Below are 25,837 nucleotides of genomic sequence, written 5' to 3' on the forward strand. Positions count from 1 at the left end.
GATGTATTTGGGGAACTAAACAGCCAGTGTAGCTACAGCAAAGAGGATAGATACGAGAACAGGTGATGTGAGATGAGGCATGGAGGACGCAGGGGCCAGACATTCAAGGCCATGTGGGCCATGGTAAGGGACTGGAATGATACTTTAAGTTCAATGGGAAGCCACTGAAGGTTTTTAACCATAGGAAGGATATGAGCTGATTTATGCTTGAAATATTCACTTGGCTGCTGCATGGAAAATGGATTGTAGGGAGGCAAGCATGGAACATTGTCCAGCTATCCCCTTTCTGGGGCCACACATTTTAGTGGTTACTGTTGACAGACAAAAACATAATGGTGACTTCAACTAGGATGGTGGTAGCAGTGGAGATGGACAGAAGTGATTGATTCTAATGGAATCAACAAGACTAGTTGGTGAGTTGGGTATGAAGATGACACAAAGGGAGGAGTCCCAGAGGACTCCCAGGTTTCTGGCCTTAATCACTGGGTGAATTGTGGTACCATTTACTGAGTTGGGAAAAACTGGAGAATGGCCTAGGCTTTTTTTTTAGGAAAGGGGACTAGACATCATCTAAATTGGTCTTAGATGTTTTACATTTGAGTTGCTTGTCAGAAGTGGAGGTGTTGAGTAGGCATTTGGATATGTGAGTCTGGAGCTGAGAGGAGAGATGTGGGCCAGATATACAAATTTGGGTGTCAGGTTATTAATGGCATTTAAAATCATGAGAATGGGTTAATTCATCCAAGGAGAAATGTAGATAGATGAGAGAAAAGGGCCTAGGATTGAGCCATGGGTCTCTCCAACATTTGGAGTCTGGGCAAAAGAGGAAGAGAAGCTACCTTTAAGGTAGAAGGTAAACTACGAGCTTGTGGGGGTCACTAAGGCCAAGATGGAAGAATACTGAGAAAGAGGGAGTGAGTCAACTGTGTTGAATGTCCCCTCGCATGGATGAGTGGATGAGTCCACTGTATTTGGTAACATGAAGTCACTGATGACCTTGACCACACAACCACACACACGCATATACACATGCATGAACACACAGGCGTGGTCATACTCACCCAGCTCCCCATGCTCGCGAATCTCAAAAGTCACCCACAAGTCCATCCCAGCTGCTGTCCCCCGCATCTCCAGTACCTGGTTAGTCAGCTCCTCAGCAGTCAGGGTTGGGGACACCTGGGGTCAGGGCAAGAGCAGAGAATCCATGCTGGTCAGGCTATTGCCCCTGGAACCTCACTATCCTCTTATTTCCCCTCCAGTCCCCTCAGGACCAACCTTCAGGGTGACACAGTTGTCTGGGAGCTGCTGCTCTATATAAACTTCCATGATGAGGTCTCCAGCCTGAGACAGCTGAGGGGAGGGGTAAAAAAGTCAGAAGGGCAAAAAAAGGGTGCAAAAGACATCAAAGTCAGAGGGTTCCTCGTGTTGCCTCATAAGTGACTCTTCCAACAAAGGTCTCCTCCCAACCCCAATGTCACTCAGGCTCTTAAAAGGGAGACCTCTGGGAGTGGCAGAACTGCATCTTTAGGCTGCATATGTACTTCCCAAGGCATCATAGTGGTTGGGAGGACAGATGTGGAGTCAGACTGCCTGGTCTCTGCCACTCGCTACAGGGTGACCTTGAATAAATGACCCGCTGAACCCGTTTATTTGAAAAAAATGAGACTACCTACTTCATGGAGTTGTATCATACTAACATGAGATTAGAGATGCTTGGAATATAGTAAGTCCTCAGCTATGTTTGCTATTATATTTATTATTATTATTCTCACTGCTTTGTCTGACTTTACTAACTCCTCCTTGGATCTCTTACACTTAGTAGTATGGTCTCACTTGATGTTCCCACAGAAAACCAAAACCAACTATCCAGTGCCGAGATTATCACCAGGAAGAATCCTCATGGTGGAACAAATGGAGCAAACCCTAACCAAACCCCACTCCCCAAAGCACTTCTCTCATTGGGTTCCCCCTGTCTCCCAAAGAGCTGAGTGCTAGTGTCCAGAAGGACAGGCTGGAAACTTCCTCAACTGGGCAGAAAGTCAGCTTCGTGTCCTGATGTCTCCTCCTGCCCCACTCAGGAGACTAAGGTCAGGACGAGTTACCTGCACATCCTTCCAGGTGGTGATAAGACTGACCTCCAAGTCAATCTGAGCTACCTGGTCAGAATCGATCTGTGAAAGAGCCAAAAGAGAGTGTTGGGGTGCTGGAAGAGGATCTGCCGGGAAGATCTCAAGGCCAAGCAGGACCTGTTTAAGAGGGCTGGAGGCCAGAAGAGCTAAGAACCAAGGGGGTGAGGATGTTGGAAGTGAAGCTGTGGGAGAAAAAGGCCCAGGGCTCTGGGAGGTAGTTCCTGGTATAGCTGGCCACCAGAGGCCTGGGCTGGGGGCTTGTTGGGGTGATCAGGATCTGGAGTCTCTGGGTCCTGCAAGGGTAGGGGAAAGGGGTTGTGGGTTAGGGTCAGGAAAGCCTTACATCAAAGACAGAGATGTAGCCATCAATGAGCTCTTGCAGCACTCGCACCTCGTGCTCCCCTCGCCCATCCGTCTGGAACACGCTGGGTGCAAACAGCAGAGCCAAGTTCCGCGTGCACATCTGGTTTAGAGCCGCACATTTCTGCACCCTGCAGAGGGGTGCCACGGTCTTCATCAGTGTAGCCATTCATTCAGCAAACACTTATTGAGTCCCTATTGTATGCCTGGGCTAAGTGCTTGGAATACAGCAGTAAGATAATATTGGACTCAAGGAGCTCCCAGTCTAGGGGAGACAGATAAGGCAAGAATCAGCAAACTTTTTATGTAAAGGGACAGATAGTAGACATTTTAGGCTTGCAGGACAGACAGTCTCTGTTGTAACTCTCAGCTCTGTTGCTGCATCATGAAAGGAGCTATAGAAAATATATACATGAATGGGTGTGGCTTTACACTTTATGTACAAAACTTTATTTACAAACATAGGCAATAAGCTGGATTTGGCCCATGGGCCTGTAGTTGACCAACCCCTATAATATAGTATATTTTTATTATTTATTTATCTTTATCTTTTATAGAGATGGGATGTCTCACTATGTTACCCAGGCTGGTCTCCAACTCCTGGCTCAAATGATCCTCCTGCCTTGGCCTCCCAACATGTTGGGATTACAGGTGTGAGCCACCACACCTGGCCCCTGTAATATAGTATAATCAGTGCGATACAGAAATGGCTTCTCCCCAGAATTGCTCAAAGGCCTGTCTCCCTAACAGATTGGTAAAGGTAGATATGCATCTTATTCATTTTTGTGTTTCTTATATCTAACCCTTTCCCTGACATCGCATAATAAAACAAAATAATATTGATTGCTAACCATTTCTGAAGGCTTATGACATGCCAGATGTACTGGCATGTACTATAGTTAAGAATTTTATGAATTTTAACTCTTTTTGTTCTTTTTTTTTCCTTTTTTCTTTCTTTTTTTTTTTTTTTTTTGAGACAAGATCTCCCTCTGTCACCCAGGCTGGAGTGAAGTGGTACAATCTTGGCTCACTGCAACCTCCACCTCCTGTGCTCAAGCGATTCTCGTGCCTCAGCCTCCTGAGTAGCTGAGATTACTGGTGTGTACCACCACGCCAGGCTAATTTTTGTATTTTTAGTAGACGCTGGGTTTCACCATGTTAGCCAGGCTAGTCTCGAACTCCTGGCCTTAGATGATCCGCCCACCTCGCTTCCCAAAGTGTTGGGATTACAGGTGTGAGACACCACGCGCCCAGCCTTCATTTAACTCTCTCATAAACTATGAGGTGGATATGATTCATTACATCATCCATTACTTCCTTTTAGAAATGAAGAAATTGAGGCCCAGAGAGAACAAGTAACTTACCCAAAGTCACACAGCTAGAATGACGGCACCAGATTAAAGCCTAGGTCTGCCTGATCCCTCAAATCCATTCTCTGAACCTTAGTGCTATGATACCTTCACTTAACAACTGTTTGTGGAATGAACAAATGAATGAATGAATGAATGAATAAATGAATGAAAGTGCAGGGTCAGATTGAAGTGAGGAAGGGTTCTGCAGAGGGTCTAGCCATACTGACCGATAGAGATGCCCAATGAGGGTGGCCAGTGTGCGGCGGTTGACCCGCGGCAGGCAGCCAATCACATCTTTATATTTCTCCAGGCGCTGATTCTTCTGGGGCAGCTCTGGGGATGGAATGGAGGAGGGCTGGGGAGGACCCGGGAAGAAAGAGTGGCAGCTGGTACAGAGGGAGGGATTTTTAGACACAAATGCAGGATGGATGTGTCTCTGCCCCCTTCCCACCTCCCCCTGAGCCAAGTCTCTGGATGATCCCCCAGGGTGGGAAGTGATGGGGAGGAGGGCTGCCAAACCATGGATTCTGGTGGGGGAAGGCAGAGATCCTGGTTGGGCCTTGGTTCTCAGGGATCTTAGGAATACCAGCAGCCTCCCTCCAGCGAGGCAGCAACCGTGCAGAGGTCACAGGGTCATCGAGCTCACGAAAGAAGCGTTTGAGTGTGTCAGTGACATCCTCCACAAAGTGCTCCCCTGGTCGGAGCTTCACCGACCGGGCATCCCGACGGAACTCAGCCAGGAGTCTCAGGCTGCGGGCACGAGCGCCCCCTTTCCGGTATACACCTTCCAGCCGGAGCCCTGAGGAGAGCCAGCCGTCTCTGCTCACCATGGTGCAAAGGCTACCACCACCCACCACGGCCCATCTGTGGCCTCCCTATGTGGTATGTGGCTGATGGGGGCATGGGATTCAGAGAGGAGGAGATCTATGCCTCCATGTTCTTGATTCTCAGGTCTCTGCTGGAGTCCTCATCCTCAGAAAGTCCTTCCCTGACCTCACTGTCACAAGTAACAACCCCCATCACACTGTATCTCCTCACCACTTTTATTTTTAAATAGCACTCTCTGAAATCACTTTATAGTCCACCCTCATTATCTGTGGATTCCATATCTGCACATTCTCCTACTTGCTAAAAGTTATTTGTAACCCCAAAATCAATACTTTTGGCATTTTCATCATCATTTATGAACAGAGTGAAGAAAAATTTAAGTCCCCTCCCCAATGTGCATGTTCTTACTCTAAACAAGTGTATCCTTTTAATGGTATATTTACAGCCATATTTTTGTGCTTTTTGTTGGTGACTTCACTGTTTAAAATGGCCCAAGTATAGTGCTAAAATGCTGTCTAGTGTTTCTACGTGTGAGAAAGCTGTGACATGCCTTACAGAGAAAATACATGTGTTAGATTAGCTTGAGTTACAGTGCTGTTGGCCTTGAGTTCAGTGTTAACAAATCAAACAATATATATAAAATAAGGTCTCTTTACACAGAAAAACACATAAAACAAGGATACATATTGATCACTTGACTAAAATGTTATTGTAACCAGAGGCTAGCAGGAAGCTAAGCCTGTATTTCCTCTGGGGCAGTGATTCAGTATTCACTAATTAAATGTTTGCAGTGACTTAGAGCATAACTACCACAAATAACAAGAACAGACTATATTTGTTTTCTTATTTATTACCTAACAGATGGGTAATAAATAAGCTTCCTAGGACCCTCCTAGGACCCACCCTGCTTACTGCCATATCCCCAGTGTCTGACACATGGTAGCAGCTCAACCAATGTATGCTGACTAAACAATGGTGGTGCAGGAACCTTGGAGGGGAGGGGATGAACACCCAGATTCTTTCTTTTTAATTGAGACGGAGTTTTGCTCTTTCACCCAGGGTGGAGTGAAGTGGTGCCATCTCAGCTCACTGCAACCTCACCTCACAGCAATTCTCCTGCCTCAGCCTCCTGGGTAGCTGGGATTACAGGCACCCGCCACCATGGCTGGCTAATTTTTGCATTTTAATAGAAACAGGGTTTCACCATGTTGGCCAGGCTGGTCTCGACCTCCTGACCTCAGGTGATCCACCTGCCTCAGCTTCCCAAAGTGCTGGGATTACACACTTGAACCACCACGCCCAGCCCCATATTCTTTCTTCAGGGCTTTCTCACTGGGCCTCTGACTTATTTCCTCCTTCGAACACGAGAGAGGCTGAGAAGAGGATAAGGATGTAGCGAGTTGGGGAGGTCACTGAACAAGGCCACTGCCAAGGCATGGAAAATGTTATTAGCCACTGACTTTCCATGTCCCATGACTAGTAACAATTATGTGTATGTTTGTGGAGGCGCTGTTTTTTTCCTTACAGTCAGCCCTCTGTATCCATGGGCTCCACAACTGCAGATTCAACCGACATCAAAAATATTTGGAAAAAAACCCCAAGATAACAATATAACAACAACAAAATACAAATAAAAACAATACAGCATAACAACTATTTCCACAGCACTTGCATTGTATTAGATATTATAAATGATCTAGGGATCTGCCCACCTTAGTTTTCTGTGAATTTTCCTTCTTAAGAGTCCAGCCTTCTAAAGAGGGTTCACAGGAGAAATAGATTCTTTTCGGTCCTTATTTAGGATAAAAAACTTACAAAGGGCCAGGTGCGGTGGCTCACACCTGTAATCCCAGCACTTTGGGAGGCCAAGGTGGGTGGATCACCTGAGGTCAGGAATTTGAGACCAGCCTGGCCAACATGGTAAAACTCACCTGTACTAAAAATATAAAAATTATCCAGGTGTGGTGGGGCACGCCTGCAATCCCAGCTACTTGGGAGGCTGAGGCAGGAGAATTGCTTGAACCCGAGAGGCAGAGGTTGCAGTGAGATGAGATCATGCCACTGTACTCCAGCTTGGGCAATAGAGCAAGACTCCATCTCAAAAAAAAAGCGAACAACAACAACCAAAAAAACTCACAAAGAATTATGGGGGCCACTTGCACAGCTGACCATTTAAGCCCAGAAAACCTCCCACACAGAATAATTCTGCTTAAAACTTCTGGGAATGTGCTGCACAGCTCAGCTCTCACCTCGCAGCTGCTTGCTGTTTGCCATGGTTCTGTGTCCTCAGTCACATTTTCAGTGCTCCTCCCCTACTCCACACTCTGACGAAACTTCTGAACACTTACTACATGCCAGGCCCTGCGCTCAAGGCTTGACAGGCATTGTCTCACTGTCACAATTATCCTGGAAAATGAGGACCGTTGGCCCCATTTTACAGATGATGGAACTGAGGTTCAGAAAAGCAAAGCAGCCTGCCAAGAGTCAAATGACCAGCTGGGGTCCAGCTGCAGTTTCTGGAGGCAAAGCTCTTCCAGGCTGTGCTCACGTTCCACCCTGGCTGTGCTCACGTTCTCCACCCCCTCATCACCCCCACCCCCCACCCCCATTGGCTCAGTACCAGCCAGTGCCTACTCACCATGCTGGGTAACAAAACTGATGCAGGCATCCACGATGATGGGGATGTCACCCCGGCTCATCTGCTGCTCCTGCAGCCCTGTGCCGCCCCCACCAGCCGCGCCCCCAATGGCTGCGTTCCATGCCGTGAAGTCCAGCCGGCCCTCTCCTTGCAGATACAGGGTCCTGAGACCCCAGAGGCCTGAATCAGAGCCAGCTCCCACAGGCCCAGATGCATGGGGACCAGGCTTCCCAGAGCCACCAGCAGAGGGCAGCAACACCCAACCCAAAACATCCTGGAGCAAGGGAAGAAACTTTGAGGAAGTGGGCAATGGCCCAGCAGGCCAGGTTGCAGAGTATGGGCTCTGCTCCAGGAACGGGAGCCCCAGGTCAAGGGCAGGGGCAATTTACCTTCCTGTCTCCACCAGGACCAAATGCTCTTTCTTGTCTGGGGTGTCAGCTGCAGAAACCACACCTGGGAGGAGAATCAGTGGACATTTTCATGATTATCGTCTTCATTATAGAGACTATTATTTATTAAATGCTTAACGTGCATAGATGCCAGGCTAGGAGCATTACAAAAAACGTTCAGTTGAATCCTATGAGTTATGTACTATTATTCCCATTGTATAGGTGACACATTAATCTCAGAAAGTTTAAGTAACTTGCCCCAGATTACTTGCTATAAAATGGCGGCCGGGCGCGGTGGCTCACGCCTGTAATCCCAGCACTTTGGGAGGCCGAGGCGGGCGGATCACGAGGTCAGGAAATCGAGACCATCCTGGCTAACACGGTGAAACCCCGTCTCTACTAAAAATACAAAAAATTAGCCGGGCGTGGTAGTGGGCGCCTGTAGTCCCAGCTACTCGGGAGGCTGAGACAGGAGAATGGCGTGAACCCGGGAGGTGGAGCTTGCAGTGAGCCGAGATCGCGCCACTGCACTCCAGCCTGGGCGACAAAACAAGACTCCGTCTCAAAAAAAAAAAAAAAAAAAAAAAAAAAAAAAGGCAAGGCTGAGCACAAACCCAGGTCTCTTGTTTCCAAAGTCCTAAAATATTATCTTACATTGTTCCTCTTTTAGGAGAAAGGAAAGCAGTGAGGGTACCCAGTCCCCTCTCCCAGGACCCAACCAGCAAGTGATTCCAAATAATCATAATATTTATAGACCGGGCGCAGTGGCTCACTCCTGTAATCCCAGCACTGTGGGAGGCCAAGGTGGGTGGATCACCTGAGGTCAGGAGTTCAAGACCAGCCTGGCCAACATGGTGAAATCCCTTCTCTACTAAAAATACAAAAATTAGCTGGGCGTGGTGGCGGACACCTGTAATCCCAGCTACTTGGGAGGCTGAGGCAGGAGAATTGCTTGAACCTGGGAGGCGGAGGTTGCAGTGAATTGAGGAGTTGAGATCATGCCCTTGCACTCCAGCCTGGGGGACAGAGCGTGACTCTGTCTCCAAATAATAATAATAATAATAATAATAATAATAATAATAATAATAATATTTATTGAGCACTTAAAAAATGCTTGTCAGGCTCTGCGATACATGTTTTAGATGCATTACCCTATTTGAACCTCACTACAACCCTCTGAGGAAGGTGTTATTATTGTGCCCATTTTAAAGATGAGGAAACTAAGGCACAGAGAGGTTAAATAACTTGTCCAGGGATATACAGCTAGGAAGTGATGAAGGTGGGGTCTAAAGCTGGGCAGTTTCCCTTCAGAGCTTGTACCTGAAGCCACCATGTTCTGCTGTTTCCCATAAGAACCCCCAAATAATAAAGGTCTGCTTCCATGCACCCGCATGGCCACCCTTCATCCCTGTCCCCCCAAACCTCCCCGCTTACTGATCTCCTGTAGCCGCCGCAGATGCACCATGTCCTCAGGGGCTGGGGGGCCAGGGCCCGGCGCTGAGCACAGGAAGAGGTGGTCACCACGAAGGAGGCCAAACCCTGACAGCCAGAGACCAGGGGCCGGGGCTGTATGGGAGGGGGACCGCAGCCATAGGCGGCCCAGCCGCAGCAGCCCGGGGCCCAGCAGCTGGTGGCAGCTCAGCGGGGAGAACCACTGTAGAGGCAGGGGGAGGACAGGAGAAAGGGGGATGGGGGAAGAGACAAGGAATAGGGGAGAGAAATGAGAGTGACCGGGGTAGCGAAAAGCAGAGAAAAACATGAAGAGAAAGCAGAAGAAAAGCAGGAATGAAAAGGGATGCGAGAGAGCGAAGGAGACAGCCAAGGAGGAGACATGAGATGGATGGAGAAAGACAGGAAAGAAATTCAATTCAATTCAGTTTGTTCTCCCCAGCATAAAGAAGACCCCTGTGTGGCAGCCTCATGCCCTTAACTGAGGTGTGGGTATAAGAAAGAATACTCATTCTTGTGCAGTGCTGTGATCATGGCTCACTGCAGCCTCGACCTCCCCCAGCTCAGGTGATCTTCCCACCTCAGCCTCCTGAGTAGCTGGGACTACAGGAGCATGCCATCACACCTGGCTAATTTTTTTTTTACTTTTTTTGTAGAGATAGGGTTTTGCCATGTTGCCCAGGCTGGTCTCGAACTCCCACCTTGGCCTCCCAAAGTGCTGGGATTACAGACATGAGCCACTGCACCCAGCCAAAAAGGCATACTCATTCTTTATAGCCAAAAATGCTACACCTGAAGACTCATGATGCCCTGGGAAATCCCACCACCCTAGGGGGCTGGGGAGAAGCTTCATAGAGGAAAGGATGTTTGAGGTCGACTGCAAAGCAGTGCTTCTCAAACTACCTGCAGTAAATTGCAGTAAAGGACCAGGGTTTTTTCCTTTTTCCTTCTTAAAGTCCCAAGCTGTCACTAACCAATAGTGTACTTTCTTTCTTTCTTTTTTTTTTTTGAAATGGAGTTTTGCTTTTCTCTCCCAGGGTGGAGTACAGTGGCATGATCTCGGCTCACTGCAACCTCCGCTTCCCAGGTTCAAGAGATTCTCCTGCCTCAGCCTCCTGAGTAGCTGGGACTATAGGCGCTAATGTCTGGCTAATTTTTTGTATTTTTAGTAGAGACGGGGTTTCACCATGTTGCATGGCTGGTCTCAAACTCCTGACCTCAGGTGATCCACCTGCCTCAGCCTCCCAAAGTGTTGGGATTAGAGGCATGAGCCACCACGCCCGGCCAGTACTGTATTTTCATTAAAAATAATAAAAGTGGCCAGGTGCGGTGGCTCAAGCCTGTAATCCCAGCACTTTGGGAGCCCCAGGCAGGCGGATCACCTGAGGTCAGGAGTTCAAGACCAGCCTGGCCAACATGGTGAAACCCCATCTCTACCAAAAATACAAAAATTAGCCGGGCGAGGTCATGTGCGCCTGTAGTCCCAGCTACTCAGGAGGCTGAGGCAGGAGAATCGCTTGAACCCAAGAGGCGGAGGTTGTAGTGAGCTAAGATCTCTTCACCGCACTGTAGCCTGGGAGACAAGAGCGAAACTCCATCTCAAAAAGAAAATAATAATAATAATAAAAATGAGTTGCTAGAAAATCTGGATGAAAAAATGAAGAATACAACCCGACCCGCTTTTTGTTTTGAGACAGGGCCTCACTTAGGCTGGAGTGCAGTGGCATGATCACAGCTCACTGTAGGCTCAAACTCCGAGGCTCAAGCAATCCTTCCACCTCAGCCTCCCCAGTAGCTGGGACTACAGGTGAGCACCATCATGCCTGGCTAATTCTTATTTTTTGTAGAGACAGGGTCCCAGGCTGCTCTCAAACTCCTGGGCTCAAGCAATCCTCCCGCCTCAGCCTCCCTAAGTGCTGGGAATTGCAAGTGTGAGCCACCACCCCTGGCCCAAGCCCTTTTTCTATAATTAGATTCAACACATAAAATTACTATGTCAAATTGCTATAAAATATTCTAAATGCTTACTCTCAAGTTCTGTGCTTATCCTGTCATGGACCATAACACATAGTCCAGGGTCTAGTATGGTGTGACAGTCTTCACAGCACCCTCCGGGTAGCACTGCCTTAAAGGATGGGATAGCTTTTTGGAAAGTGTAGATAATAATGAGAGGAGACTTAAACCTGGTTGGGAGGGCCACGACAGAGCCCTGAAAAGATATGGAGACAATGTGTTAGTGTGAGGAGTTGTAGGAGACCTGGGAGAAGGGGGTCAAAAGCCAGAGCAGAGGAGCATTTCCCATACAGGAGTGCCGGATGCTGCAGAGATGACCTGGTGAGGCTGGGAGGCAGCCTTGGCCTTTGGAAATGGGAAGGCACTGGTGACCTGCCAGGTAGCAGTTCAGGAGGGCATGGGCAGAGGAGGGCAGCTGCAAGGGGTCAAAGGGGAACTGCAGGCTGCACACGACTTTCTGACGCATTGTCAGGAGGGAAAGGAAGGCACCAAGGTGAAAAGTTGAAGATGGAACAGATCTTAGGGAAAAGCTGTCTTAGGATGGGAGAGACTGTCGTCATCATCGTCATCATCACTACCATCATTATTATTTCAACGCCCACATACTGAGGGCTTGCTGTGTGTGGGCCTCACATGTCATTTAATCCTCAACCCTAGGGGGTGAGTCTTTTACGCCCACCCTACAGATGTGGAAAAGCTCACAAGGCTGAGAGTTGTGAGACTCAAATCCCAGGATGTCTGACTCCAGGGCCTGAATTTTCAGTTTTGGGAATGGCATACAGGAGAGAGATACTGGCTTATCTAAGAATGGAGAAGCTGGGAAATATGAAGGTAGCTTTGCCTCTGGGCCTGCTGGAAAACTGGAGCAGAGGGTGGGTAGTGGGAATCAGAGCCAGCTTCTTCGTGGGAGGAGGCATTGGCACAGTGAGGTTTGGGCCGTGAGCTTTGCAGACAGAGGCCTGAATTTTAGTCCTGTGCTCTGCTGCCTCCTAGCTCTGTGACCTTGACCAAATGAATTCGTAAACTCTAAAACTCAGTTTCCTTATAGTTAAAACCTCACCTCAGAGAGTGGTTGTGAAAATTAAATGAGATATCGAGTGGGCAGTGCTTAACACAGGGCCTGGCACAGAATATGTGCTCAGTCACCCTTAGCTGTTAGTGGAAGAAGTGGCTGTAGGAATAAGAGAGGAGAAGATGGGAGCACGTGGGGACAAGGAAAGCATGAGATGCTGCAGAGGGCGCTCTCCTGTCTCACCTTGCCCACAGCACTAGTCCAGGCCTCCAGACTGTCAGCTCCATCTGTGCCAAAATGCTGGATCCTCCCCCCAGTGAGGATGAGCTCAAAGGAAAAGGGGAACCTGGAGAGAAGATGAGGTCAGGGAGGAGAATGGGACCAATGAGGGGGCTGTCAGGCTGGAGGTTGGGAAGAGAAAAGGGGGAAGCTCAGTGGTCACAGAAGGGCTATTACCTGTCAAGGTCACCTGGGTCAGTGGGTGGGGGGCTCACACCCAGACATACAATATCCTGGGGCTGTATGAGGCTGAGGGGTTCAGGGCTGTTTTCCGATGCAAACATTTCCAGAGCTGCTCCCAGCACACACCAAAGGCGCGGGGGAGCTAAGGCAGAGGGAGATAGTCAGGGGGCAGCAGACCTCTGCCCCCACTGTCATAGTTCCAATTTACCAGATATTTATTCTGTGCCAAGCCCTTTGCCCATATATGATCCCATGTAATCTTCACAATAACCCTATGAGGTGTTATACTCAGTCCTGTTTTGCAGATGAGGAAACTGAGGCTCAGTTTCAGTAGCTTGCCCAAGACACATAGGTAAGAAGTAGCAGAGCTGGGATTTGACCCAGACAGTCTGACTTCAGAACAGATGCTCTTAACTATCACCCAATGCTGCCACTTGGCATGGTCCCTCTCTCACCCCCAGGACCCCAGCCCATTCCCGGGCATGGCCCCACTTTCCCATCCCAGCCCTCTCCTCTTTGTCCCTCTGCAGTACCCTCACACCCATCCACTTTCTGTCCCTGTATCCTCCCATCCCTTGGCTCCCCCTCACCATCCCGGCCCCTGCGAGGGGGTGAGGGTCCAGCTTTGTTGCTGACGGGACTGCAGTACAGGAAGCCGCTGTAAGTAGCAGGCACCACCACCTCATTGTACACACCAGGGGAGGGGTCTGCAAAGGGAAGGGGAAGTAGTCAGGTCAACCAAGTGCAATGGGATAACCTGACCCCCTCTGGGGAAGGGATGAAATGGAGAAAGACAGTGGGACCTGACTCCACTGGCAGCACAGCCAAGTAGAGCCCAATGGAGCTGGATCCCTCACTACCCAGATTGCAGAAGAGAGAGGCAGGGGGTAATGAGACAGGGAGGCCTCTGCCCAGCCCCTGCCCACTGCCTCTCTCTACCAGCCAGCCAACCAGGCTCTTAGCTCTGGGTGAGCACCTCAGGGCATGTACCATCCTGTAAGGGTCTCAGCCCCCTGGCCTGACCAATGGAGATGAGTGTCACTAAGCTGATCACTTCTTTGAGAGATCACACTGTCTCCAGGGAGACTAGCCCTGACCTATGGGTCGGCCCTGTCAGGGGTGGACCAGCACTAGCACCTGGAACACCCAGACCCTCCCCAGCCATGACCGTCATCAGCTATCACATGACATCAGGAGGTAGGCCCTGGAGGATCTGAGGGTTTGGGAAACTGCCCAGGCTGGGCCATTGTGATCAGCTAATTGGGGCCCCTTGGAAGAACTGAATCATAGGTTGGGTCTGAGAATTCCTGTAGGGGAGAGAGGAGGCACTTGGGGGAATGACCTGAGGGCAAAAGGCCAGGGCAGCGGCCATCAAGGGCTGGGGGGAACCAGGGCTCCTCGCCTTCAAAGGCCTCAACACAGAGGAGCTGGGTCATGTTCTTCAGCAGGTTGGGTCCTGCCACAGCTGCACACAGTGCCTGCAGGGAGGGAAGGGCCTCTGTCAGCCCCAAATCCCAAACTGAGAGCACTGGGGACAGTCATATCATCACTAAAAACAGTCCCCACCACCCAAGTCTAGGCATTCCAACTCCAGAGAGTGTTTCCTGACCCCCCCACCCCAGATCACCCGCGCTCTGTCCCTCCTACCTGGAGAAGCTGGCTATGATCTGGGTACTGAGGGTGGGGCTTCCGGAAGAGACCCAGACGGTACTTTTGGGAGATGAACTCTCCCCGGGGGCCAGGGGTCGCATCTGGATGTAGTCCCTCACCTGGGGGTAGGGTCCCTGCCCAGAAGCGGTTGGCACGATTATTTCCCAGGACAATGAACAACTGTGGGATGACAAGGGACAAAGGCAGGTGACAGGAACTCAAGAGTCCTCAGATGTTCCATTCCTGTCCCCAGGCTGGCCCAAGGCCTGCTTCTGGACGCTTCCTTCTACCCCTCCCACCTTCTCCCTCTTCTGCCCGCTCACCTGTACTATCTCATTACTCCAGACACTCGTGTCCAGCTTCAAGCTCTGCACCTTGGAGATCCCGGAACCCAGGGCCCGGTGCTGACCTGTGAGGGTGTGAGGGTGTGAGGGGCATGTGGCACGGGTACCCTGAGCCCTCTAGTCCCAGCCCTCCTGTTCCCCACATGGGCTTGAGGCCATTCCTCACCTGCACACTGCTTGCAGATGACCACCCCCAAATTGACAGCAGCCCAATCTGGGCGGGAGGACCCACAGTCCGCACAGTGCCGGTTGGCCCGATTAGACCAGATCTTCTCAGCCACCTCGTAGTCAGACAGGGTCTCGGTTACTGCTTCCTGAAGAGCGGCCGCCCAGCTCTGCCGAGCACCCCCAGACTCGGCTGTGAAGCTGAGGGGTGGACAGCCAGTCCGTGGGCATGGACCTACCTGCCATGTCCCATCCCTCTGGCTCTTCCTGCAGGAGCCACCACAGGCCACACCTGGGGCAGCCCAGACCCTTCTGACATCTTGACCTAGCTCACTGGACTACCATCTGTGCATACCCTCTGACGTCCTACTGAAGAGGCCTCTAGTCCTCTGCACCCTTGTGCCTCCTGCAAAAGTCCCCCAGCCTTGCTTCCCACTGGCCCAGGCCCCACCTGAAGCAGCGATGGGGTGTGAGCAGGTCAAAGCTTCGACTCTTGGTCTCCCGGACGCTGCAGCCCTGCAGTTCGATGAAGCAGATCCCGATGCCCAGAGAGAAGGCCTGGTGGGATCAGGGGGTGGGCATCATGAGGTGCCAGAAGGGACTAGTTCAGGCCCCTCAGCCCTGGCCCGGCTTTCCTCACCTGCTCACTCTTGTACAGTGCCAGCTCTCCAGGGCTCAAGGCAGCAAACACCTTGGCCTTGTGTCCACGCAGCTCCAGCATGCCCGTGCGGAGGGGTCGGGGTGGTTGTGGGGGCCGGGGGTGGCCCAGGAGGCGCTGCTCCTTCAGACAGGACTGCAGCGTGGAGCACCACATGTCCCGCTGAGCTGGTGGGGATGGAGAAGCAGGTCAGTGGCTGTTGCTCACACAGCCTCCCTCCCTCCTGCCCTGACTCAGGGGGCTGTAGCCCTCACCCTCGCTCTCTGTGCGGAACACGAACACCCTCTGGCCGGTGATGACCTGGAACTTGTTGTCCTTGCTGCTGCGGGTCATCTCAATGGCAGTCAAAGGTATCACACCCTTAGGGAAGGGGTCCTGGAGAGAGAGAGCTCAATGACCCATGAGGACAGGAACTGAGCCATGTGTGCCAGCCCCTGGGTCCTGCCCCAGATTTTATAAGATTGGCATTAAATCCACAAGCAGTGGGTACAGCTGCTAAGCCAGCTACTTTAAATGCTGACATCAGTCATGCAGTCACTGCCCCCCCACACACAATGGACTTCCCTCCTTCCAATTCTGAGCCCCTCTCAGCCCTCCCTCTCCCTCATCTCCATGTCGTCACATCTCCCAGCCCCCCACCTTGTCACTGCCAAAGTACATCAGACTCCTCCCATTGAACTGCACAAAGCGTCTCTGGAAGACATAGTTTCTGAGGAAGGAAGGAGCCAAGATCAGTGTTTGAGGTTGCATCGGGTTAGGGGGATCATAGGGTCTGGGGGCACTTTCCCGTGCAACCACCTCCCAGCCTCTCTTTTCTCCCTCCCTTCCCCTCCCAGCACCCACCCCTGAGGGGAGAGCTTGTCTAGCCAGCCACTGAGCAGGGGCGTGAGGCGGTCTGCCGTGAAGGAGAAGCTGGCATAGGGTGAAATGAGGTCATCACTGGTCTCCTCTGTTTCCAGGGTGGGCGATAAGAGGGTGGAGTCTCCAGGTAGCTCAAGGCTGGCATAGCCAGCATCCTCCCGTGCCTCCAGATCCTGTCTGCTGAGCCTCGTGGGGGCCAAGACAGGGAGGGACACACATTAGACAAGTACCCCGGACACCCTCTTTGTACTTTCTCCATCCTACTCACATCACCTAAGAATAGAATGCCTGGCAGGTACTGGATCTGATTTTCTTTTCTTTTTTCTTTTTTTTTTTTTTTTGAGATGGAGCTTCGCTCTTGTTGCCCAGGCTGGAGTGCAGTAGCGCAATCTCGGCTCACCGCAACCTCCACCTCTCGGGTTCAAGCGATTCTCCTGCCTCAGCCTCCTGAGTAGCTGGGATTACAAGAATATGCTACCACGCCTGGCTAATTTTGTATTTTTAGTAGACGGGGTTTCTCCATGTTGGTCAGGCTGGTCTCGAACTCCTGACCTCAGGTGATCCACCTGCCTTGGCCTCCCAAAGTGTTGGGATTACAGGCGTGAGCCATCGCGCCCAGCCTCTTTTGAGACAGGGTCTCTCTCTCTCTCTCTCTGCTGCCCAGGCTGGGTGCAGTGGTGCAATCATGGCTCACTGCAGTCTCAAACTTCTGGGCTCAAGGGATCCTCCCACCCTGAGTAGCTGGGACTACAGGCATGTGCTGGCCACCACACCTGGCTAATTTTTTATTTTATTTTTAGTAGAGATGAGGTCTCGCTATGTTGCCCAGGCTGGTCTCAAACTCCTGGGTTCAAGTGATCCTCCCACCTCGGCCTCCCAAATTGCTGGGGTTACAGGTGTGAGCCACTGTGCTCAGCCTGGATCTGCTTTTCAAACAGGGGAATAGGGAGGTTCAGAACCCTTAAGATTGGCATGGAGCTGCTTTCCTGAGCATACTTGGAATTTTTATTGGGAAAATTTCAGTCCATCTTCTTTGCCATTAGTATGACTTGGATGGAAAAGACGGGGAAGGGCTGTGTAGATGGCTCCCTGTCATGGTTGCCCATGGCTAATCAATATGTCTTGACTCTTTGTCCAAAACGTTCTTGACCTCTCCCTGGACCAAGGACCAAGTTCCCATCAACTCTCACCAGGGTGATGCAAAATCCCCAACTGGCCATCTGCTTTCATTCTTGCCCTCCCTCCCACACTTATTCTCCCACAGGCACCAAAGTGTTCTTTTACAAATGCAGATGAGACCATTTTACTCCCTTGCAGGAAGCCCTTCAATAACGTCCCATTTGCACTTAGGTTAAACCCAAATTCCAATGGGCTGCAAGAACTCGTACAGTGAGGCCACTCCCCTGACTGCATCCTGTGTTGCCCTGGCCCTTGCTTATAGCCACATTCTCCTCCATGTTTCAGAGCCTTTGCACACGCTCTTCCCTCTACCTAGAACTTGCCTCCTTCCATGCTTCCCTGGGCTGCTTTTTCTCATCCTTCAGGTCTTTGCTTATGTCATCTTCTCAGAGAGGCCTACCTTAACTAACCTGAGTAGATTCCTCTATTATTCTCTGTCACTTTCCAGGGGTTCTCAACCTCAACAGCACAAAATCACTTGGGAAACATTAGAAAATATCAGTACATGGGCTCCACACCAGACACTTAAATGTGAATCTCTGGGAGAGGGCCCAGGCACTTATAGTTTTAAAAGTTCCCCAGCCTAAAAAAAATAAAATAAAAAATAAAAAAGACTGGGCGTGGTGGCTTATACCTGTAATCTCAGCACTTTGGGAGGCCGAGTCGGGCAGATCACAATGTCAGGAGTTCAAGACCAGCCTGGGCAATATGGTGAAACCCCGTCTCTACTAAAAATACAAAAAAAAATTAGCCAGGTGTGCTGGCGGGCGCCTGTAATTCCAGCTACTCGGGAGGCTGAGGCAGGATAATTGCTTGAACCTGGGAGGCGGAGGTTGCAGTGAGCAGAGATCGAGCCACTGTATTCCAGCCTGGGCAACAGAGCAAGACTGTCACAAAAAAAAAAAAAAATTTCCCCAGCCTATGATACAGCTAATGTTGAAAACTGCTACTGCAGCCTCTGTTTCCTACTTCACTGAGAAATTGAAGTAATCAGATAAGAACCCCCACAGACTCCCAGTGCCATGTTTACCCAATTTCACGCACATATTCTGCCTTCCTCCTGTGACTATAATAAACACTGGTGTCTAAAGCCAGACCCTCCTCTGTGCCCTTAATCCTATTCCTCTCACCTACACAATCACTTAGACATCCCTCACTCTCCTCTCCCCTACATAACTGTCCCTCCCTACCAGATCATTCCTATTCACCTACAAACCTATATAACATTGCATCCAATAAAAAAACTCTTGTTGGACAGGTACGGTGGCTCACGCCTGTAATCCCAGCACTTTGGGAGGCCAAGGCAGGCGGATCACGAGGTCAAGAGGTCGAGACCATCCTGGCCAACATGGTGAAACCCCGTCTCTACTAAAAGTACAAAAATTAGCTGGGTGTGGTGAAGCGCACCTGTGGTCCCAGCTACTTGGGAGGCTGAGGCAGGAGAATCACTTGAACCCAGGAGGCAGAGGTTGCAATGAGCCGAGATCACGCCACTGCACTCCAGCTTGGGTGACAGAGCAAGACTCCGTCTCAAAAACAACAAAAAAACTCTTTTCTTGACTCAGCTTCCTCTAGCAACAATAGTTCCAACTCTCTGCTCTTCTTTGCAGAAAAATTCCTCAAAAGACACTGTCTGTACTTTTCTATTCTCCCTTAAAACCCACTCTGATCGAGCTTTCACCCCGTCACTCTGAGACTGTACTTGTCAAGATCCCCAGTGACCTCCAATTCCAAGGGTCAATTCTAAGTCCTATCATACTCAGCAGCAGACCCCTCAGCAGCGTACGACACAGCTGGCCTCTCCCTTCTTCTTCTACATTTTCCTCACTTTGCTCCTATGACATCACATTCTCCTGGCCTTCTACTTTGCTATTTCTCTTCTGTCCGTTTTGCAGATTCTTCCGCTTCTCCCAAACCTCTAGATATGGGAGTGCACAAGGGCTTTGATCTTGGTCCTCTTCTCTATCTGCACTCACTCACAGCTCTATGCACCCATCTAAGTGCTGACAACTCTCAAGTTTAGGTCTCCAGCTCCGACCTCTCTCTAGACTCTAAGCTTGTCTACCCAGTGGTCTATTTTTCACCTCTTCTTGGAGGCATAACTTACACCTCAAATTCAACACGTCCAGAACTGCACTCCTAATCTACCCTCACCTCCCAGCTGCCTGAACACAGTCTTCCCCATCTCAGACCATGGCGGCTCCAGGAACTTTCAGGTGCTCAGGACAGTGCTATCCAGCAGAAGTTAATGCAAACCAGGTATGTAATTTTAAACTTTTCAGTAGCCACGTTTAAAAAAATTAAAAGAAACAGGTGAAATTAATTTTAATAATATATTTTGTTTAACCCAATATATCCTAAACATTAACATTTTAGTATGTAATCAACATAAAAATTACTATTTTTTACTACATAAAAATTCTGTAATCAACATAAAAATATAAACATAAGATAATTTATGTTTATATTTGTTATATTCATCCAGTATTACTTTTTCTCATATTAAGTCTTTGAAATCTAGCAGGCGTTTTACATTTATTGTGCATCTCAAAGGATACTAGCCACATTTCATAGGCCCAGTAGTCAGGTGCGGCTAATGGCTACCATACTGGTCAGCACCAGCTCAGATGGAAGCCCTCAAAGTCATTCTTGACTGCTCTTTTTTTCTCACATCCCAAGTTAATCTGACAGTTTGCCTTCAAAATAAAGCCACTTCTCATCATCTCCACTACTATCACTACACTCTGAGGTCTCTCACCTACATTACTACAAAAACCTCCCCACTGGTCTCTCTGCTTCTCCTTTGGCCCCCTACAGACTACTCCCAACATAGCAACCAGGGGGATCCCTTTATAAAGTCAAAACCCCTCAATGGCTTCCCATTTCACTTAGAGTAAAAGCCAAAGTCCCTTATCTGGCCTCTTGTTTTTGTTTTTTTGGTTTTGTTTTTGTTTTTTTGTTTTTGTTTTGAGACAGGGTCTCACTCGGTTGTCCAGGATGGAGGGCAGTGGCATGATCTTGACTTACTGCAACCTCCGCCTCCCGGGTTCAAGTGATTCCCCTGCCTCAGCCTCCCTAGTAGCTGGGACTACAGGTGTGCGCCACCACCCCCAGCTATTTTTTTTTTTTTTTTTTTTTGAGACGGAGTCCTGCTTTGTTGCCCAGGCTGGAGTGCAGCTGCACGACCTTTGCTCACTGCAAGCTCCGCCTCCCGGGTTCACGCCATTCTCCTGCCTCAGCCTCCTGAGTAGCTGGGAGTACAGGCGCCCACCACCGCGCCCGGCTATTTTTTTGTATTTTTAGTAGAGACGAGGTTTCACCATGTTGGCTAGGCTGCTCTCAAACTCCTGAACTCAGGTGGTCCGCCAAACTTGGCCTCCCAAAGTGCTGGTATTACAGGCATGAGCCACTGTGCCCGACCCTTATCTGGCCTCTTTTACCTCTCTGACTTCATCTCCTGCCATTCCTCCCACCGTGGCCCACCTGCCCCAGCCAAGATGGCCTGGCCTCCTCACTGCTCCTGGATCCCCTTGGGCACACACCCGCCTTGAGGCCTCTGTTCCAATCACTCGCCCTACCGGGGCACTCTTCCCCAGTTATCTTCATGGCTAACTCCTTCACCTCCTTCAAGTTTTTGATCAAATGTCATCTTCTTAATGCTCCGCTAACTGTAAATGAAAAATTGCAGTCCACCCATTTTGCCCCCAAGCCCTCTTTTTTTTTTTTCTTAGTCACTGCTACCTCCGCCTCCCGGGTTCAAGCAATTCTCCTTCCTCAGCCTCCTAAGTAGCTGGGATTATAGGTGTCCACCACCGCACCTGGCTAGTTTTTGTATTTTTAGTAGAGACGGAGTTTCATCCTGTTGGCCAGGCTGGTCTCAAACTCCTGACCTCAGGTGATCCATCTGCCTCAGCCTCCCAAAGTGCTGGGATTACAGGTGTGAGCCACCATGCCCGGCCAACCCCCCAGCCCTCTTACTCTGCTCTATTTTTTCCATGGCACTTAATACCTTTTAACGTTCTATAGTATTTAATGTATTATGTTTATTGTTAATGGACTATCTCCCCACAAGGGCAGGGATTTCTGTGTACGCTCATCTATCCCAAGCATCTACATCCGGTGCATGATAGTTGCTCAATAAATATTTGTTGAATGAAAAAATGAAAAGCACTTCTCCTGGTTGGGCACAGTGGCTCATGCCTGTAATCCCAGCACTTTGGGAGGCCAAGGAGGTAGGATCACCTGAGGTCAGGAGTTCGAGACCAGCCTGGCCAACATGGCGAAACCCCATCTCTACTAAAAATACAAAAATTAGGCCGGGCATGGTGGCACGCACCTGTAATCCCAGCTACTCGGGAGCCTGAAACAGGAGAATCGCTTGAACCCAGGAGGGGGAGGTTGCAGTGAGCCGAGATTGTGCCACTGCACTCCAATCTGGGCAACAAGGCAAGACTCTGTCTCAAAAAGAAAGAAAGAAAGAAAAGCACTTCTCCCAATTTTCCATTATATGACCATTGGTTTGCCTACTTGTTTTATTCCCTGTCTGTCCCACTGAGTCATAAGCTGCCTGAGGGTGGCACTGGGTCTGTGATACTCATCCTGTATCTTGAGTGCCTGGCTGGTGAATACTCAATGCACATTTGTTGAATAACTGGATACATGGCCGCCACCGACTCACCTGCTCCTCCCTCCCACCACTTCCCTATTTAGTACTCACCTGTGTTCAGCCCTGTCCTGACAAACACCTCTGCTCTCTCTTCTGTCGGGGGCTCCTGGAGTCCCCACAGGTTGGACACCATAGTACAGGCAACCAGGATCCATGATGTGCACTGGCAGGAGGAGAGGGGAACGCACAGGGAAGAGGAGATCGCTGGGAGTGTATGAGGTCCTGCCGGCACTATCCCTCTCCCACAACCCGTGATAACCCAGTTACCTGTGCCTGTTGTGGGCCTGAGGGCAGGGGTGGGGGCAGAGATTTGGGAGCTGTCTGGGGCCCTGGAGGGAAAGGTCTATTGGTTACTTAAGGAGAGAGGAGGAAGAACAAGCCTTCATGCCCTGCTCCCCGCCTCCGTCCCCCTCATGCTCTCCTCCCCACTCCTCCCAGCATCAGTCCCTAGGGAGCCAACTCCACTCACTTGTCCTGAGATGCCTGTGCCCTGCCTCTTGAGTCCAGGCCGAAGTAGATGGAATTAGGCATCATCTCCACAGTATTTAGGGCTGAAGACTGCTCAGAGGAGGAAGTGGGGAGAGGAGGGGGCCTTGGGCTGGGCTCTGGGCTCCTGGACACTCCTGGTCCCCCGAGGGCTGGGCTCAGCCCAGGTCTCCGAGTGGTGGCAGGGCCACTGAGTCCACCAAACACGGTCCTGGGCTTCGGCACGGGCTTAGGGGGCTGGGCTTGCGGGGCTGGGCTGGGGGATGGTTCCATGGCACTATCTGATTTGGGATCCAGGGAGCCCTCTTCGGTGCCTGTCTGCAGCAGGCGCAGAATGCGTTTCCGGTGCCCTGTGGCGCTGATGCCCAACTGCTTCAGCTCCTCGTGGCCCAGGCCCCGGGCTGCACCTGCTGTAGCCAGGCCATGCCGTCGGAACGTGTCTGCATACTGCTCCAGGTGCACCGTGGCCAGCCACACAGCGATGTCCAGGTCCTGAGGGGCAGCCATGGGGGCTCAGGCCATTGCTGGGGGGAGGGGCAGGGTGAAGGAAGGGCTCAGGCTGAGAATCCCCCTCCCTGCCCCAGAGTCTGAGGCCTGGACAGTGAGCACCAGCCTCCAATCTTCCTCCAAAGAAAGATGCTGAAAGGCCTGCGATCTGGAAGCAGAGCCATCCCAGAACAGCAATGGCTCTCTACTTAGGGAAGGGACTTCATTTGAAGTTAAGGAAACTGAGGCCCAGAGAGGGGAAGGGGCTTGCCCCAGGTTCACAGCAAGTCAGTGCTAGAGTTGGCCCTCAGTTCCTGCCCACCCTGGGTCTGGGTCAAAGCTCTGCTCCTGCCTGACTGCACATCCAACTGAGTAAGCATGGGACAAGATGCTAGAACGCTGTGGGGCAGAGTGGGATAGGGAGATGCAGAGGAGGGGCCAATGATGTGGCCAATCAGCTCTGGAGTAAGGTGGGGAGAGGGGCAGCCTAGATACGAGGAAGGAGGTGCAGACGCCCCCTCCCTCTTGTTTCCAGAGCCGATGTATGCAGGCCTGCCATCCTAACCCTGGTTGTTCCCAGTCCCTCCTCCCCTTCCACCTATTGTCTCTGCTCAGACTTCCTTCCTGTCCCTCCAGCCCTGGCCGCCTCCACATCCTGCCTGCTTTGGTCAGGCTGCCGGGAGAGCCCTAACCAGTCCTAATGTGTGGGGTCCCGGCCCTGGGTGGAGGCTAATTGAAGAATAAGGATGGGGATGGAGAACCAGGCCAGAGAGATGAGGCCTGACCTCTGGTCAGGGGTACTCCAGAGGCTTCTGGACTCTCTGCCCACCGGCAGCATGTTCACATGCTGTTCACCTGTGTGTGCACATGCCCTGTAGCGATTTGGCAGTGTGAAATGCCATCCCCCCACCTCTGCTTTCTCCAAGCCTTCCTTTTCTGAGCTTGCCTTTTCCCTGCTCATTCCCTTGGGCTCAGGTCTCTGTGCTCTGTCCCCCTTCCACCAGCCTGACCCTGACCCTGACCCTGGTCTATTTCATAGAACTGTCTCTAATTCTGTGGCCCCTGAGTTTTATCTCTGCCTTGTCACTGTCCCTGCCCCATTCCATCTCAACCTCTCAATTCTTCTTTGTCCCTCTCCTTGTCCCACCCTGTTTTGCTCTCTGTCATTAAGCTTGTCCTTGACTCAGTCTACACTTCTAACCAGATCTTGAGTTGTATCTGTGTCTCTGTCTGCCTCTGAGCCTGGGTTTCTGTCTTCCGCCTCGGCCTAGGCTCTCTCCCTGTTGCTCTTGTGCTCTGTCGGTGACCAGGACGCCCTCTCCGTCCCAGCATCACTGCTGGCCTCCCTCTGCCTCTCTCCAGCTGGGCCTCATTCCCAAGCCAGGGCCCGCGTGCTGAGCCTCGGGCCCTGACTCAGGGCCCGGTTTCCCGGTGACTCAGGCCGGGCTCGACAGCACGGGGCTGGGAGCTGAGGTGCTCGCGGGACAGGAGTGGCGGGGGCGGGGCGGGCAGTGGCGGGCAGCGCAGGCTGCGACGAGGGAGGGGGCGAGGAGGGATGGGGCAGAGGCCGGGCAGCAGGAGGGAGGGGCGGGTCGTGGCGGGGATGGGGAGGGCCGCCGGCGCCGAGGGGGCCTGGGAGCCCACGAAGGCCCTCGAAAAGGTGATGGGGAGGAGTCTGGGAAGCAGGGACCCGGGGGGCGCGGGGGTCCTCACCTCACTACGCGGCCGCCGTCCGCTCGCGGGTGCCCGCCGCTCGTCCGAGGCTCTGGGTCCCGCCGCGCCGGCCCCGCCTCCCCTCTGCCCTCCCTCGACGGGCCCAGCCCCGCCCCGCCCGGCCGGTTCCCTCCGCGGGGCCCCGGCCACTCCTTGTGCAAGCGCAGGCCTCCAAAGGGTTTGGGCTTCTTGCCCAACCGCCGCGCTTATCTCCGAGTCTGCCCCCAGTCTGCCCTCTCGCAGGCCGAGAAAGGACCAGAACACGTTGGGACGAAGACAACCTCAGGGAGAGGGACAAAGAGGCAGAGACCGGGATGGAGATTGGGACGGAGGTAGAAACTGAGAAAGGGAGAGTGCCAGGGACGGCTTTGCATCCTCTCCGCTGCTTCCATGCCCTCCAGTCCTGCCAAAAGGGAGGAGGAAAGGTCGAGCCCTAATCCCCCAGGGCACCTCTCCCACGCCCAGAAGGGTGGCTGGACCCTGGCAACCAGTTTAGTGTGGGGACGGAAGCTGGACATCCAGAATTGAGACTTGGCCTGGGCAACAAGCGCAGAGGCCCAGCAGAGGGGTACCCGTCTGTTTCTCCCCACTTCCATCCCCAAGGGCCCGGCCTAGGTTCCTTCGAGGGATGAAGGTCCGCAAGGCACATCTCTACTTCCAAACCAAGGTTTGGGGCTGCCTTTTTGGGACAGGCGGACGCCCTGCAAGCTCAGTGACCAAGCAAGCAGCTGTTTCATTCATGGGAGAAGCCGTCCCTTCTCCCCAACTCCCACCCTAAAATTTCAGAGGGGATGCCGGGGAGGCCTGAGGAGGAATGGCCCTTCTCTCCTTCGCTAATCTTGCCGGAACCCCGGTCCTGGAGCCTGTCTCCCAGGGGCGGAGGCACTTCCCTCTCTGAGCAGGACCAGTGTTTGGCGGGGGGGGGGCGGTGTTTGTGTGTGTGTGTGTGTGTGTGTGTGTGTGTGTGTGTGTATGTGTTGGGGGTGGGGGGGGGCGC

The 25,837-nt window shown here is 51.6% G+C and overlaps 1 protein-coding gene across 5 annotated transcripts in view; it reads right to left on the bottom strand.

Annotated features, from left to right (window-relative positions):
- The window catches only part of ARAP3 (ArfGAP with RhoGAP domain, ankyrin repeat and PH domain 3), a 28,917-nt gene extending 3,975 nt beyond the window's left edge, over positions 1 to 24,942 (bottom strand). For 2 of the 5 annotated variants that reach the window (XM_031011031.3, XM_031011030.3), the window contains exons 1-25: positions 24,841 to 24,937; positions 22,625 to 23,165; positions 22,423 to 22,484; positions 22,207 to 22,318; positions 16,293 to 16,496; positions 16,089 to 16,158; positions 15,704 to 15,824; positions 15,432 to 15,616; positions 15,243 to 15,349; positions 14,793 to 14,992; positions 14,606 to 14,691; positions 14,280 to 14,462; positions 13,975 to 14,110; positions 13,223 to 13,339; positions 12,627 to 12,774; positions 12,414 to 12,516; positions 9,131 to 9,350; positions 7,697 to 7,760; positions 7,308 to 7,471; positions 4,428 to 4,640; positions 4,069 to 4,174; positions 2,473 to 2,620; positions 2,103 to 2,171; positions 1,276 to 1,350; positions 1,062 to 1,176 (exon numbers count right to left, since the gene is read on the bottom strand). In XM_031011031.3, the coding sequence (XP_030866891.3) occupies positions 1,062 to 1,176; positions 1,276 to 1,350; positions 2,103 to 2,171; positions 2,473 to 2,620; positions 4,069 to 4,174; positions 4,428 to 4,640; positions 7,308 to 7,471; positions 7,697 to 7,760; positions 9,131 to 9,350; positions 12,414 to 12,516; positions 12,627 to 12,774; positions 13,223 to 13,339; positions 13,975 to 14,110; positions 14,280 to 14,462; positions 14,606 to 14,691; positions 14,793 to 14,992; positions 15,243 to 15,349; positions 15,432 to 15,616; positions 15,704 to 15,824; positions 16,089 to 16,158; positions 16,293 to 16,496; positions 22,207 to 22,318; positions 22,423 to 22,484; positions 22,625 to 23,148 (3,532 nt within the window). In that variant the 5' untranslated portion in view covers positions 23,149 to 23,165; positions 24,841 to 24,937. Of the gene's footprint in view, positions 1 to 1,061; positions 1,177 to 1,275; positions 1,351 to 2,102; positions 2,172 to 2,472; positions 2,621 to 4,068; positions 4,175 to 4,427; positions 4,641 to 7,307; positions 7,472 to 7,696; positions 7,761 to 9,130; positions 9,351 to 11,173; positions 11,355 to 12,413; positions 12,517 to 12,626; positions 12,775 to 13,222; positions 13,340 to 13,974; positions 14,111 to 14,279; positions 14,463 to 14,605; positions 14,692 to 14,792; positions 14,993 to 15,242; positions 15,350 to 15,431; positions 15,617 to 15,703; positions 15,825 to 16,088; positions 16,159 to 16,292; positions 16,497 to 22,206; positions 22,319 to 22,422; positions 22,485 to 22,624; positions 23,166 to 24,840 lie in introns of all 5 variants that reach the window. The other 3 variants (XM_031011032.3, XM_063706827.1, XM_063706826.1) reach the window with 3 other exon arrangements.
- Positions 24,943 to 25,837: the final 895 nt, after the last annotated feature.

The sequence above is a fragment of the Gorilla gorilla genome, chromosome 4, assembly GCF_029281585.2.
Source record: "Gorilla gorilla gorilla isolate KB3781 chromosome 4, NHGRI_mGorGor1-v2.1_pri, whole genome shotgun sequence".
In the NCBI taxonomy this organism is placed as follows: Eukaryota; Metazoa; Chordata; class Mammalia; order Primates; family Hominidae; genus Gorilla; species Gorilla gorilla.